The 14,440-nt window shown below is 45.9% G+C and overlaps 1 protein-coding gene across 3 annotated transcripts in view; it reads left to right on the top strand.

The window, feature by feature from the left end:
- The window catches only part of EVA1A (eva-1 homolog A, regulator of programmed cell death), a 300,077-nt gene that overhangs the window by 41,355 nt on the left and 244,282 nt on the right, over positions 1 to 14,440 (top strand). Inside the window, exon 1 of one of the 3 annotated variants that reach the window (XM_039530656.1) lies at positions 5,291 to 5,515. The exons of the other annotated variants lie outside the window; for them this stretch is intronic. Within the exon in view, the coding sequence (XP_039386590.1) occupies positions 5,434 to 5,515 (82 nt within the window). The 5' untranslated portion in view covers positions 5,291 to 5,433. Of the gene's footprint in view, positions 1 to 5,290; positions 5,516 to 14,440 lie in introns of those variants that run through there. 3 annotated transcript variants of the gene reach the window in all.

The following is a 14,440-nucleotide window of genomic DNA, read 5'->3' on the forward strand; positions in this document are numbered from 1 at the left end:
ATAATACCTTTTTGGGGGGTGAGATTAAATTAACACAGCCAACATTGTGCTGCTGGAAAACCATATAACCATTATTTTCCCCTGAAATGAGTAATGGAGAAATCAAAATGTGCTTTGTATCTTCAGACAAAGAAACACAGTTGTTAGTTCAAAGATCTTTTTTTTTTTTTTACATGCTACTTTCTGACATCTGGGAACATTTCAGAGTACAGGTGAGGCTTTGAAGTATTGGGTTCTGTCTTTGCACATCACAACTCACATGGGGTTTTATTAGTCAATATGGATTCCTGGGAATAGTGTATTTCCATCATTCTTTAGCTTCCTCATGGTACACAGTAAAGATCATATTATGTGCCTGAGAGATTCTTGCCATTCCATAGTTTTATGTACTGGTTATGTCCTCTTAGGGTGCATAAATATGTGCAAGAAAAACACATGGTAAGTGGGAAGTGAACTGTGCTGAGGTATAAAGTCAGGGAATCATCGAGGCCAGTGGTGTAAAGCTTTGTTCATTTCTCCAGAAGGTGCCAGAGGCATCAGTGCTAATGTCATGTAGCCACCAGTTCCAGTCAGAGAGATGAGCTTGTCCTCTCCAATGGAAGAGAGTGTCCTGCAACATCCTCCTTTAGGGTAAAAACTACCCTGCTGTGCTCACCTCATGGGCCAGCTAAACACAGTGCTACAGAATGCAGCATTGGAGGGTACCTTCCCTGCCACCATGATCTTCTCAGGTAGGCATTGTGAAAAATCACAGAGGAAACAAAGCAGTGACCCAAAATACCCATGGAGCCAGTGTCCACAGAGAGTCAGTGGTCACCAGCTACAGTAACTGACATATTCAGCTCCAGTCCCACAGTACAACCTGCTACCAACTGCTGACTCTGGTATGTGCTGCCCTTGGTCTCCCCAAACAGCGACAGGCTAGATAACTTTGCCTCTTTCCCTCAATCCTGATGGTACTTGGCTGACTATGAATCACAGGCCCAATTCCTATCTCCACCACAACCGCACTGTTTCCAGCCTTGGGATCTGCATGCATTGCACACAGGTGGATGGAGACCAGCTCATCAAAGTGCCTTGCCTTCTTTGGAGTGCACGGGTATGGCTACACTTGCGAGTTGCAGCGCTGGTGGAGGCTTTCCAGTGCTGCAATTAGTAAGTGTCCACACCTGCAGGGCACATCCAGCGCTGCAACTCCCTGGCTGCAGCGCTGGCCGTACACCTGGCTCAGCATGGGGAATAAAGATTGCAGCGCTGGTCATCAAGTGTGGCCACACACCAGCGCTGTTATTGGCCTCCAGGGTATTAGCAGATATCCCAGAATGCTTTTATAAATTACTCTCTTTGTTTTGTTATGCAGCCTCTCTTTGTTTTGTTAACTCCGAGCTCCGTAGCTCCGTTGATCCGTTGATCCCGGAGCTGCTTATCTACAAACACAGCTCCTGTTTGCTGTGATCAATCTGTGAACAATCAAATGAGATAATGAGGCAGGCAGGGAGTGAGTGTTTGCTTGACAGAAATGGGGCAGAGGGGAGAGAGGGAGTCCGTTGGCTGCAGGCTGTTTGCAGTTAAGAGTTAAGGGTAAGGGATCGGGAACATGTTCTGATTTTTCAAGGCAGGAAGCTAAACACACAGTGTTGGCTCCAAAAATCCACTCTCTCTCTCTCTCCCCCGCTCCCTGTCACACTACGCCCCACCCCACCCCCCTCTTTTGAAAAGCACATTGCTGCCACTTGAACGCTGGGATAGCTGCCCATAATGCATCACTCCCAACGGTGCTGCAAATGTGGTCACACTGCAGCGCTGGTAGCGGTGAGTGTGGCCACACACCAGCGCTGGCCCTGCACAGCTGGACGACCAGCGCTGCAGATTTGTAAGTGTAATTCTTCCCACCTTTCCCTAATCCCTCCATGTGTTCTGGGTGGGAACTACATTCCCTTCCCCAGTCCTGTGCCTGGCCTGGGCATGACCTGCCCCAGAAAACATTGCAGACCTGCACTTTCTGTATACATAATGCTTCTTTTCTTGTGTTAGCTGTGATCTCTGCTTGCGCTGGGACAGTCCGGATTGCAGGAAATAGCTGGATTTCTTCTATGCAGCTTTTCCTTGGGTAACTGAAGGAAAATTTAATGAGTTGTGCAGGGAGTGAGAAACATTTTCATTCCCTTCCTTACCAGAACCCCTCTCCCTCTCCCCTAACAATAAGACCCTAATTGGCCTGACAAGTAGAACAGCTTCTTTCTGAGTGAAACCCACACTCCCTGTTTCTGAAAGGAATTTGCTTTGAACTCTGCTCCCCACCCTGTATTGTCTACACCTCCTACTTTGTGACAAGGGGGATGGGGAAAGATCAAACATTCATAGACCCAGGAAACAAATGCTAAGTCCTGTCTGTCATTAGGAGACATTTAACTCACTTGAAGTAAAGCTGTCGAGATGAGTCTGCGTAGCCAGACTTGAAGGAGCTGAATTTTGTTTTAAGAGTGTAGGGGCCAAATTATCTCTAGAATAACACCACTGAAGCCAGGAGCTGTACCAGGGATGAACTGGGCTCTTTATTAGTAACTTCCGTCTATGACAGGCCTTCAGAAACTTTTTTAAGCAACAGAAGCCATGACTGAGTGCTAGTCCAGCCTCAGAGCGACCATTCTGTGATGATTCCCTGTGCTATAAGTCCGCTATGTTATTACAAGTTAAAGGGACCCATGTGGGTTTCTCATTGCAAGTGAAAACAGAAGAATGGCCATACTGGGTCAGACCACAATGGTCCATCCAGCTCAGTATTCGATCTTCTAGGAGTGAACAGAATAGGGCAGTGATCGAGTGATCCAATCCCAGCATCTGGCAGTCAGAGACTTTGTAATATCTTTTAGCAACAAGTTATTGCCCTCATTTAGTAAGGGTCACTCAGGATCAAGGTTTTTGTGCAAGGTGCTGTACACACAAATAACAGAAAGACAGTCACTGCTCAGAAGAGCTTTCAGTCTAATTAAGACACAACAGGTGGATACAGATGGACAAGGCAGCACAAGGAAACAATGAAACAGTAAATGAGTTTGCCAACTCGGTGACCATAGCTCATTACAAATCTGCTGTGACCCAGGTGAAATTGGACACCAGGGCTAAATTGTGTCTTATGCCCTCTTAGGTGCTAATTCCTTCCACTTTACAATGCACAGACTCCCAAACTCTATTCTTCTTCTATTTCATATTCATGACGATGATGATGAAAAAGAGGCAGCTGGGCCATTTAAAATAAGCAGTGGAGTGGTACCCAGTTGCGCCAGAGATCAGTTAACCTGCTTCGTATATAATACAAAAGTGAATAAGCTGCTTCTGCTCAGAATGACTGTGAACATTCAGGAACTCACTCAAGCCTGCTCTACACAAAGGTTTTGTATTAGTATAAATATGTCAGTTTGGGGTATGATTTCATGCCCTTCCGCAAAATAGTTATATCAATACAACCCCTAATGTGTACTGTAGTACTTTATATAAGTATAAGTACTTTATAGAGGTATATTTTAGCCCCTTTCCCATATGAGGAAAAATTAACCTTTATTCTGATACAACTGTGTCTGTAATGTGTGGACTAGCAGATAGAGCAGTGGACTAGAACTCAGGAGACCTGCTGTATTCCCTGCTCAGTCCCGGCCTCCTTTGTGTCCTTGAGCAAGTCATTTCCTAGCTCTGTGCCTCAGTTTACCATCTGTAAAATGGGGTTGTATTGTGCTTTGTGATCTACTGATGAAAAGTGCTATATTTGAGCTAGATATTATTATTGTTACTGGTATAGCAGTACAACTATTGTGCGCAAACTGACAAGCCCTAGCTAACCTCTCTTGTAGTGTTTCCATGTACAGCATTAATGTGTTTCTTCGCTGTCTTCTGACTCTTTTCAGGTCCCTTCCACCTCTGCCTCATTTCACCCATCTTTTTCTGAATCCTTATTATTCCCCTCAACCATGCTCTCCCTTTTTGGTGCTTTTACTTCTCCTACTCCATCTATCAGCTTCTGGAAGTTCTGATGGTATCATTGCTTTCCCATAGAGGGTGGGCAGAAGGGAACCAGTATATGGGGGCAGATGGCAAGAGGAACTATGGCCTATACCAGATCCAGGTTGGGAGGGAGAGAGAGAGAGAAGGAAGGGAAAAAAAAACGTTTTTCCCAGCAGGAATTTGCCCACTAGGAAATGTCTGTACCTGCTGCAAGCGGTCCTGTGGTTCCAGGATCAGACTCCGGAGTCATTTCAGGACCAATATGTAAGTCCCGTGGGAGAGATCATCCTCGAATTGAGGGATCGCCGATGATGCAGCAGGGAATCATCATAACTGTACAGAAACACAGGACTGGTTGGGTAGTGGAAACTGAACTGAGGGAAGGGAAAGGGGCCCTTATCTTGTGGCAACGACTCCACCCAAGTGTCCCGTTTGCTACTGGTTCCGCTTCACTGGGGATCCTGCTGGGTGGACTCTTTGATGGGAGACAACCCAGAGGTGGCTCCTTGGTGGGTACAATGCATATAGGGCTCTTTTCTGAAGCCACAGAGAATAACTGTAGAGCTGAGTGTCCTCTGGTGAGGCCCCTGTACCTAGCCACTAAAGAAAGTTGAAATCACTGTCACTGAATTAGGTGGTAGAACCTCTGGGCAGGACCTGGCAGCACTTTCCAAAAGACAGTAGATAGGCTTATCCAGATTTACCTCATGGACTCTGGAGCTGCACTGTCTGCTGACACCAGACCCTGAATGGGGTTTAGTGAAGGTGGAAGTGATATGCCAAAGGGTCACTTGCCTTTTGGACATTCGCACTGGCAGGTGGGACACCAAGTTAATTGACTGTTGCCAAACTTACCATGGGGGAGTATCTCATTTATCATTCATACAGATGTATTGTTGCTGTGTTTTCTCCAACGGATGCCGTGTTCCCATCCCCCCGATAAAGTTATCTATGTTTCATGCATAGACTTAGTGCTTGTGCGTGGGGAAGTATTGCCTATTAGAGTTGAGCGAGCTCAGAAATTCTGGGTGGGGCTTAATGTGGTGACGTGTGTTAATTTTAATAGGCACCTCTAGCTGTTTGAACTCAGCCTTGTTGCTGCTGTGATCCACATGGCAGAAGATTTACAGTTACAACAGCACTCTCTGACCTCACAGGGGTGTTGTGAGGCTAACCTCATTAATGATTATGAAGCACTCTGAGGCTATGGTGATGAGGGCTGTCTAAGTAGGTAGATCCCATTTCTCCATGGAAGCATCTCCTCTTATACTACTCTCATGCTTCACTGGACCTGAATATACTGCGATGGGAATCCACCCTGGGATCCAGCGTACCTTTCAGGCTCCTGAATCAGGGACTGCAATAATGTGTCATGAACCATATCTGGCATTGTCCGACCTTGCCCTTCCTTTGTGCCCTGTTGTATAATGCAGCATGGGTGTAGATGTGCTACTAGAGACCAGTAGCATTTGCTTGGCAGGATCCTGGCTTCTCATCTCAGCTTTCATTCACAAAGGTATTTTTTCCTCTTGAAATAGCAAATGTGCCCCGGCTGCTGGGGGGAAGCCTGTAGTCGTTCCAGTCTGCCCTTCTCAGGAGGTGGTGCCAGCTATAGAGTCTCTCCGCTGAAGGATTGATTTGCATGGGGAGGGAAACGGGGAGTTTGCATGCCAGCAAGAATGGCTGTGTAATCCAAACTTTCTTGTCTTCTGAATAACCCAGCCACAGAGCACAATCGGACTTTCATTGATGTGGGGGGAATCTTATTAAGAGGTTGTAATGCAGGAAGAAGACTGGCTTTTGTGAGTAGTAAATGAGGGAGTTATTAAAAAGGAAGGTGGTCTGGGCAAAGCTACCAAAAGCCTCATTGATATGTTTCAGGTTTGGGCATGGATTAGAGGAGAAATCCACAAGAATCTGTTTTTCAGCTTTTTCTATTGCCAGGGTTTGAATGGGACACTGGATATCCCCAGGGTCCTGAGAGACAGCACACATGAAAACAGAACAGCATTCCTTCAGGGGCATACATTAAGGATGTGACATCTGTTTTGCATCCAAACATTATTTGACAGCCTAGTTAAAACTGATGTTGTGACAGTAAAAATGCCAAGTATGCAAGTAGAAAGCTCTCCTTTCCTTTCAGTTTTGAGTGCAGCCAGGCAATGGGAAAATGAATGTGCACTCTCTGATCTTTCCTCCACTTACAAATAAATGCCTCCCACTTCAGACAAGCAGGTTAGCCACCCCGGGGTTGAGTCTTAATTGGAACTTAAACAACCTGATAGTGATAGACAAGGCCATTCATGTTTGGCAGTGGTGGTCTCTATGAATGAGATAAGGAACAATTATAACGGCTAGCACTTTTGCATCCACTGATCTCAAGGTGGGTAAGCGTCGTTATCCTTTACTTTTTAAGTATGGGGAAACAGAGGCAATGAGAAGTTAAGCCTGGGATTTTCAATAGTGGAAGGGTGTTATGGGGCAGCTGTGTCTCTAGACTCCTTTTCAGATCCACGTCTTAGTGACTTGATCTATGTCATTAAGACCTTTTGACCAGGTTAGCACATGCCGAAGTACAACTTGTCTTGACTAGTGTTTCTAGAAGGTGTAGGACTGAGCTAGCTAAGGAGATCTAAAGAGATGCTAGCCTAGACAAAGGCACTGTAAATCCATGGCAGAGCTAAGAATACAACATAGGGCTCCTGAATCCCCAGGTCTGTGCCCTGTCCACTGACTCACAAGGTGCCTAATGATGACTTGAACTAGACACAGAAGTTGTACTGCGTTACCTATTCTGGCATACTGAAAGCAGTATAATCCTCCTATTGTAGATGCAGTTATGTCAGTATAGCTTATTCCTGTAGGGCAAGGGGAATAAACGATACCAATACAAGGTGCTTTTAAGTTATAGCTGCATCCACACTTGGGGTTGTACTAGCACTGCTATTTCGGTAAAAAAAATCACACCCCTAATTGATTAAGTTATACTGGTACAAATTCTGTGTGTAGATCAGGTCTGATGCCCCTTCTCCCCCCCCGCAATGGACATATCAAGGATCAAACAAAAATCAAGTGCTATACAACTCCTCTTTGCTTTATGTGGTGCAACTCAGAAGAATGCTGGCAATGTGTTTAGGACCAGGATTTGAGTTGTCTTTAAATCATTTCTAGCTGGCGAGTTAAGTTGTCCAGGTGACAATGATTGCACTTTTTTATGTGATGCCTTTCAACCAAATGATCCCCAAATGCTTTATATGTGTATATGTTTGCGCAATTAGGCACTCAAAAGTCAGAAAATACTAAAAATAAGGTTGCATATGTAATAAACAACTCACTACAGGTCATCATTGGGGATTCATTTTGCGACTTTCAGCACTGGCCTCTATGACTAGAGCTTATAGAGTAACTTTGTTGCTGGTAGAAAGTAGTAGGCTCTTATCACCTATGTGGACTGCTCTACAGAGGGAAACATGGCACACTTAGCCACACTGTTATATGCAACCTTAGCTCTGCCCATGTTGAGTATGCTTTATGAAACAGTCTTTAGTTACATCACATGCTGTTTCTCAAACAATCATATTAACTCGAACCAGGTGAAATTTTTTCAGTGACAAGTACGTTTGCCGAAAAATGCATTTTTTGGGCACCAAAATTATTTGTTAATTTGGGGCGAATTTGGCAATAGTTTCAGCTGCAAAAAGAACTGGAAAAATAAGAAATGTTGAAATATTTTTGTTTTGACACTTTTAAATCAAATTGTTTTGACACTTTTGAAATGAAGTGTCATTTTGAATAGATGTTCAGAATGTTTGTTTTGTTCGCCCTGAACAATTTTTTCAGTTTTTAATTTCATGAAAAAAATGGGAAAAAATGCAGTTGCTATTTCAGACTGATTTTTTTTTCAGATTTTTTTTAGTTCAGTTGAAAAATTACTTGCTCAGCTCTAATATTAATACACCAGACGTTCACTGTGAACTAGCTAAGGCATACCTCACCTGCAAAAGGAAATGAAAAGTTAAGACAACTAATGCTATTGGCCTCCTGCTTCTTTACTCAGACACACACCTCACTATTTCCCCAACTACCACAGTCTTAATTCTGTCCCACCTAGGGCTGCCAACCTTTACCAAACAACCCCCTGTCAGCCCTATTAATTGTTGGTGTTTGGTGTCTAGGGAGGGGGTTGTTAGGCAAAGAGAGTCTGGCATCTCTGAAGGGGCAGAATTTAATTACACACCAAGTCAGCACCAGACTGGAAACATACTTGAGCCCCAATCTCCTACACCCACTTCTGTGCCTTGTCCAGTGGTTAAGCACCAGAGCTGTCCCTTGTGTATGGTGAATCAGGGTGACCGCTCCGGGCCCCGCGTTTTGTGGGGGCCCATGGGCCGGTACAATTGGCCGGCATGGTCGGTCCCAGAAGTGATGGGTGTGATGGTTGGATCACAGAGCCCCACTTGGAAGTTGCCACCTGATGTGCCAAGACTACTTCTACCTCTGCTTTCCCTGCCAGCTCAGGACTCCAGCACCCTGTCTTGCTGAGCCAGACACTCCTGTTTGCTCCAACAAAGACCCAGGTCTGAATTACTTACCCCAAAGCTGCAGGTTTACCTGAAAGCAGCTAACAGAAGTGTTCCTGTCTTTAACATTCAGATGCTCAACTTCCAGTGCGGTCTAAACCCAAATAAATCCGTTTTACCCTGTATAAAGCTTATACAGGGTAAACTCATAAACAGGGCCGGCTTTAGGAAGTGCAGGGCCCAATTCGAACAGTTTTGACGGGGCCCCAGCAGGGATGACTTAAAAAAAAATCCCACACGTGGGGCTTGTACTCACCAAGTGGTGCTCCAAGTCTTTGGCGGCAGGTCCTTCACTCACTCCAGGTCTTCGGCAGCACTGAAGGACCCACCGCCGAAGACCCGGAGCAAGTGAAGTACCCACCATCAAAGTGCTGCCGAAGACCCGAAGTGCCGCCGGGTGAGTAAAAATTAAAAAGGCGCCTCTAGCCAGGGAAGGGATTCTCACTGGGCGCAGGGCCCTCTTAGGCGTGGGGCCCGATTCGGGGGAATTGGTGGAATAGGCCTAAAGCCGGCCCTGCTCATAAATTGTCCACCCTCTATAATGTTGTTAGAGAGAGATGCACAGTTGTTTGCTCCCCTAGGTATTGACACACACTCTGAGTTAACCAATAAGTAAAAAGTGATTTTATTAAATACAGAAAGTAGGACTTAAGTGGTTCCAAGTAGTAACAGACAGCACAGAGTAAGTCACCATGCAAAATAAAATAAAATGCGCAAATCTATGTCTAATAAAACTGAATACAGATAAGATCCTCACCAGTTCCAGAATGCTCCCTTTCACAGACTAATCTCCTTTTAGCCTGGGTCCAGCAATCACTCAGAGCCCTTGCAGTCACTGCCCTTTGTTCCAGTTTCTTCTAAGTATCCTGGGGGGTGGAGATGCTCTCTCTTTAGCCAGCTGAAGACAAAAGGGAGGGGTCTCCCAGGGGTTTAAATAGACTTTCTCTTGTGGATGGAGACTCCCTCCTATGCAAAGTCCAGCTCCAAGATGGAGTTTAGAAGTCACCTGGGCAAGTCACATGACCATGCAGGACTCTCAGTTTTTACAGGTAGCATCCACTGTTTACATGCTACCTTGAATGTCCTCAAGTAGACTTCTTATGTGGATTGGAGCATTCCAAGATCCATTGTCCTTCAGGTGTTTCTTGATTAGGTACTTAATTTCAACATTCCTTTCTCCAGGAACTGACCAAATGCTCTACTAAGGTTATTTAGAAATCAAGCCAGTACACAGCCAACATTCATAACATTCATAACTTTGAATACAAAAATGATACATACATACAAATAGGATTAATACATCCAGTAGATCATAACCTTTGAGATGTTACATGGCATATCTAGCATAAAACACATTCTAAGCATATTTCCATAAAGCCTTATGGGAGGTACTGTCACAATGGGTTGGTCCCAAAAGTGATGGGTTGGTCACTTTGACCCTGGCCCCCGCACCCTGCTATGGACGGCCCTGTTAAGCACACCCTTCCTTCCCTACTTGCACTCTGTGGGCAGGTCTACACTATGGGGTTAAGTCAACTTAACTTATGCAACTCCTTAGCTGGAGCCGACGTAGCTTAGGTCAACTTATTGAGGTGTCTGCACTGCGCTGGGTTGATGGGAGAAAGTCTCCCATCAACTTACCTTATGCTTCACATTCCGGTGGAGTACCAGAGTCAACGGGAGAGTGATTGGCGGTCGATTTAGCGGGTCTTCACTAGACCCGCTAAATCACCCTTGGTGGATTGATCGCCGCTGCGTTGATCCACAGTAAGTGTAGACAAGCCCTGTAACATGGATAGTGCTCTGAGACAGGAGAGTCCCTGTCTGGTGGGGTGTGAGTGCTAGAGGACTTTGCATTGCTACCTTTTGTAGCACTGCTTGACATTTTTTCAATGGAACACTTTCCTTGAAGCAAATGCAGCTTTGTTGAAAACAACACGTTTTGCGGTAGCAGCTCAATTCCTGACAAGATTTCCTACAGGAAGAAGTCTACACAGCATCTTTTGTCTTTCGCATTTTGTTTCTCGGGAGCAATACTTTCGTCCTGTTTGTGAGGGAGGCTTGAGTTTGGGACGATTTTAATTGAGCTGCTCTGAAGTGCTCATATAAATAAGGTTTAAAGCCCGTGTGTTTCTTTGTTTTTAAGAAAAAGCATCAGTCAGGCAAGCTTGGGCTAAAGATGACTCTGGTTTATGAGCCTATACAGCCAGTCTCACCCACTTATTAGACAAAACACAGAGCCTGGAGGTAGGAATTAAAACTGAGGGAGGCCAGGGAGTGTAGAAGCTGTTGAAATTTAGTTTAGAAGATTAAGTTTTTATACCACATGACAGATCACTAAGCCAGCCTTAGTGCATTTCCTGTCTGTCTGTGTGTATAAATGAATAACAGATCAGCCCATTTTCTAGCCTGTGGCTATACTACTTCATTCACACTGATAGGGCTTAATTTGAACTCTCTTCTAATCAGCACAAGTGTTAAAAACCCTGTGTTATAGGGAATGCTTATTGAGCACTGGAATACTCACGCATGCATGTGTCCGCTTTGGATTGTGTTTAGGAATTCATTTGACCAGATCAGCCTGTTGCCTTCACTGATCTGAACAGCCACCTCTGTATCCTTCTTTTATTTTTACTATCTTCCTAGCCAGCTGGGAACAGTTAAACAGGACAAAGGTAAAAGGGAGCTTTGCGAGGTAGCAGGGACATTGTGATGTGTGTGAGGCAGTGTGTGACATGAGCCTTGTGGTGTTGGTATTAGATAAGTGGCAGCACCCTCCTGGTGTGCTGGAGGAATGAAAATACAGATGGCCCACATGGCAACTGTTACACTACCACTAAAATGAATAATATGTAACACAGGTAACAGATACTGCAGGGTTGGCTGAACTCTGATTAGCACTATCACCATCATAATTGGATGATATTCTAATAGTGAGGCAGGATTGATAATCTACTGTTCTATACAGCTGATTTTACCGGGATAGTCAAGGATGAGAGATGCATTTTATTTTTCCCAGCAAAAAACAGAAGAGAACATCCTTGAATTTTAATTTGGGTTTTCAGCTGGATGTTTCCAATCAGATAATTAACTCTTTCACTTCCAAACTTTACTTTTGGATTGTCATCATGATGCCCCAGGGTTAACACACAATTGAGATGAATAGTGCTGTTCACACTCCTATTAGAACTAGCGTTTCATTTTGTTTATCTGCAGACTTGCATTGGCTTACATGCAGGAGGCTTTCTTTGCAATCATAAGGTATAGAAACAATTTTTTTATAAAGAAAATGTAAGCCTAAATTCTGTAGATATTGATAGGGCTATTCTAGAGTTGCCGGTGCCATTTCTTGCCAGCCCCATGAGACCTTTGACCTACTTATAGGTGACTCCTCATTTAGGGCATGACCCTGAAAGCTGGTCTGTGTGTGTGTGTGTGTGTGTGTGGAGCTCCTTTGAAGTCACCCACAAGGAGCAGCTTGCAGGCTTAGAGCCTTGCTTGGTGGTACAATTTCAGGAAGGGGGCTCCCTGAGTTCTTTAGCAATAGGAAGGGGAAGGTAACAACTTCATTTCTGAAGGTTTGTGTGTTCAGCTTGGGCACGGAAATAGAAAGTGTAATGAGTCTGGAGACAACCTGCTTGGAATTCATGTCAACTATCAGATTTGAGAAATGCATTCTTAGGTCACTATATGTTTAGTAGGAGGAAAGAAGGAGATTCACTTTTGTGTACAAGCTGATTTAAAAAGAAAGGGCGTCTGAATCAAAAGGGAAGGAGTATAGTCACATAGCTCTAATGAATGCACACCTCTTCATGTCTGTGATACCTTGGCATCAAAGGCCAAGTCACCTATAACTGAACTGTGTTTCCAAAAATATGAGACACTCATTCGTGTAAGAGGAAGGATGGTCCAGTGGTTAGGGCTTTGGCTAGAATTTAGGAAACCTGGGTTGAATTCTCTGCTTTGCCATAGACTTCCTGTGTGATCTTGGGCGAGTCACCTAACCTCTCTGTTCCTTATCTTCAAAATGGGGATAATAGCACTGCTCTGTCTCCCAGGATAGGTTAAAGACATTAAAGGCTGTGAAGCAGTTTAAGATCTATTGATGAAAAGTGCTATATAAAAATAGGTGTTACATTATTATGATTCCCAGATACATTTGATGCTAAGATCTTGGACACGGACACTGATGTAAATTTGGAGCTAAGATTTGACAGTAGCTCTGTAACGTAAGTGTAGATCTTGCTCAGAGGGCCATTTGTTCTCTCCCATTCTGGGATGCAACACTTACCCCCACTTACTTCTGCTTCTGCTTTGGTAAGTTGCTAATAAACTATTGTTCAATCTAAAGTGTTGACTGATGCCTCTTGGGAAATTGCTAGATGACTGTAGAATAGAGGTAGGCAAAATTTTTGGCTTGAGGGCCACATCTGGGTATGGAAATTGTATGGCGGGCCATGAATGCTCATGAAATTCGGGGTTGGGGTGCAGGAGGGGATGACGGCTCCAGCTGGGGTTGCGGGCTCTGGGATGGGGCCAGGAATGAGGAGTTCAGGGTGTGGGAGGGGGCTGTGGGTGGAGCAGAGGGGTTCAGAGTATGGGAGGGGGCTCTGGACTGGGAGAGCAGGTTGGGACGCAGGAGAGGGTCAGAAGTGCTGGCTTCAGTTGGCGTTTACTTCAAGCAGCTCCCGGAAGCAGTGGCATGTCCCTACTCCAGCTCCTACGTGGAGGTCGGGCCACACAGCTCTGCATGCCACCCCCGTCCACAGGTGCCACCCGCCTGTGCTACGCCCATGGCTCCCATTGGCCACAGTTCCTGGCCAATGGGAGCGGCTGAGCCGGTGCTTGGGGTGGGGGCAGCGTGCGGAGCCCCCTGGCCTATCCTATGTGTAGGAGCCGGAGTGGGGACATGTCACTGCTTCCGGCAGCCGTGTGCAGCCATGGCACGCATGGAGTGGGGAAAGCCTCTGACCCTGCTCCCCAGCGGGAGCTTGAGGGCCGGATTGAAAGGTCTGATGGGTTGGACGTGGCCCACGGGCCGTAGTTTGCCCACCCCGCTCTAGAAGAAAATGGCTGACTGGCCTCTACAGGTGATGGGAGAAAGGTGAACGTGACTGCTTGTGAGGTAGATGAGAAGTCCATGGAGAAGGCTGCTGTCTTCCTCCAGAACAATGCTGTCATAAGCCCAGCAGCTACCACTGTAGACTTGAAAGGACCAAGATCCTGATATGGTGACCAGGTGTGTGGTTTTCGACCAGAACACCCGATAGAAAAGGGACCTTGGCGGGTCTGGTCAGCACTGCTGACTGGGCTGTTAAAAGTCCGGTCGCTGATGCTGCGGAGCCAAGGCGGGCTAGTCCCTCCCTGTCCTGGGGCACTGCACTGTGCCCCGGAAGTGGCCAGCAGGTCCGGCTCCTAGGCGGAGGGCGGGGGGGGGGGGGCGCACAGGGCTCTGCTCACTGCCCCCACCCCAAACACTGGTTCCACATTTCCATTGGCCAGAAACTGGCCAATGGGAGCTGGGGGGTGGTGTCTGTGTCAACCCCCTGCCCCAGCCCAGTGAACGTGAGTGAGGATGGGAATGTAGTGAGTGGGGGGCCGGGCCATGGGGCAGGGGTGGGGCAGAGGGCAGGGCCTCAGGGAAGGGGCAGGGCTAGGGTGTTCAGTTTTGTGCCAATAGAAATTTGGCAACCCTAGATCCCGATCCAGCAAAACACTGAAGCCTACGCTTCATTTTTTAAACATGTGTAGTTCCAATCATTGACTTCACATGAACTTAGAGTTAAATGCATAAAATGCTTTTCTGGATTGGGGCTCAGATGACCACCGGGTGCAAGGTCTTGTCTTAGGGCGTGATTCAG

The sequence above is a fragment of the Mauremys reevesii genome, linkage group 3, assembly GCF_016161935.1.
Source record: "Mauremys reevesii isolate NIE-2019 linkage group 3, ASM1616193v1, whole genome shotgun sequence".
Classification (NCBI taxonomy): Eukaryota; Metazoa; Chordata; order Testudines; family Geoemydidae; genus Mauremys; species Mauremys reevesii.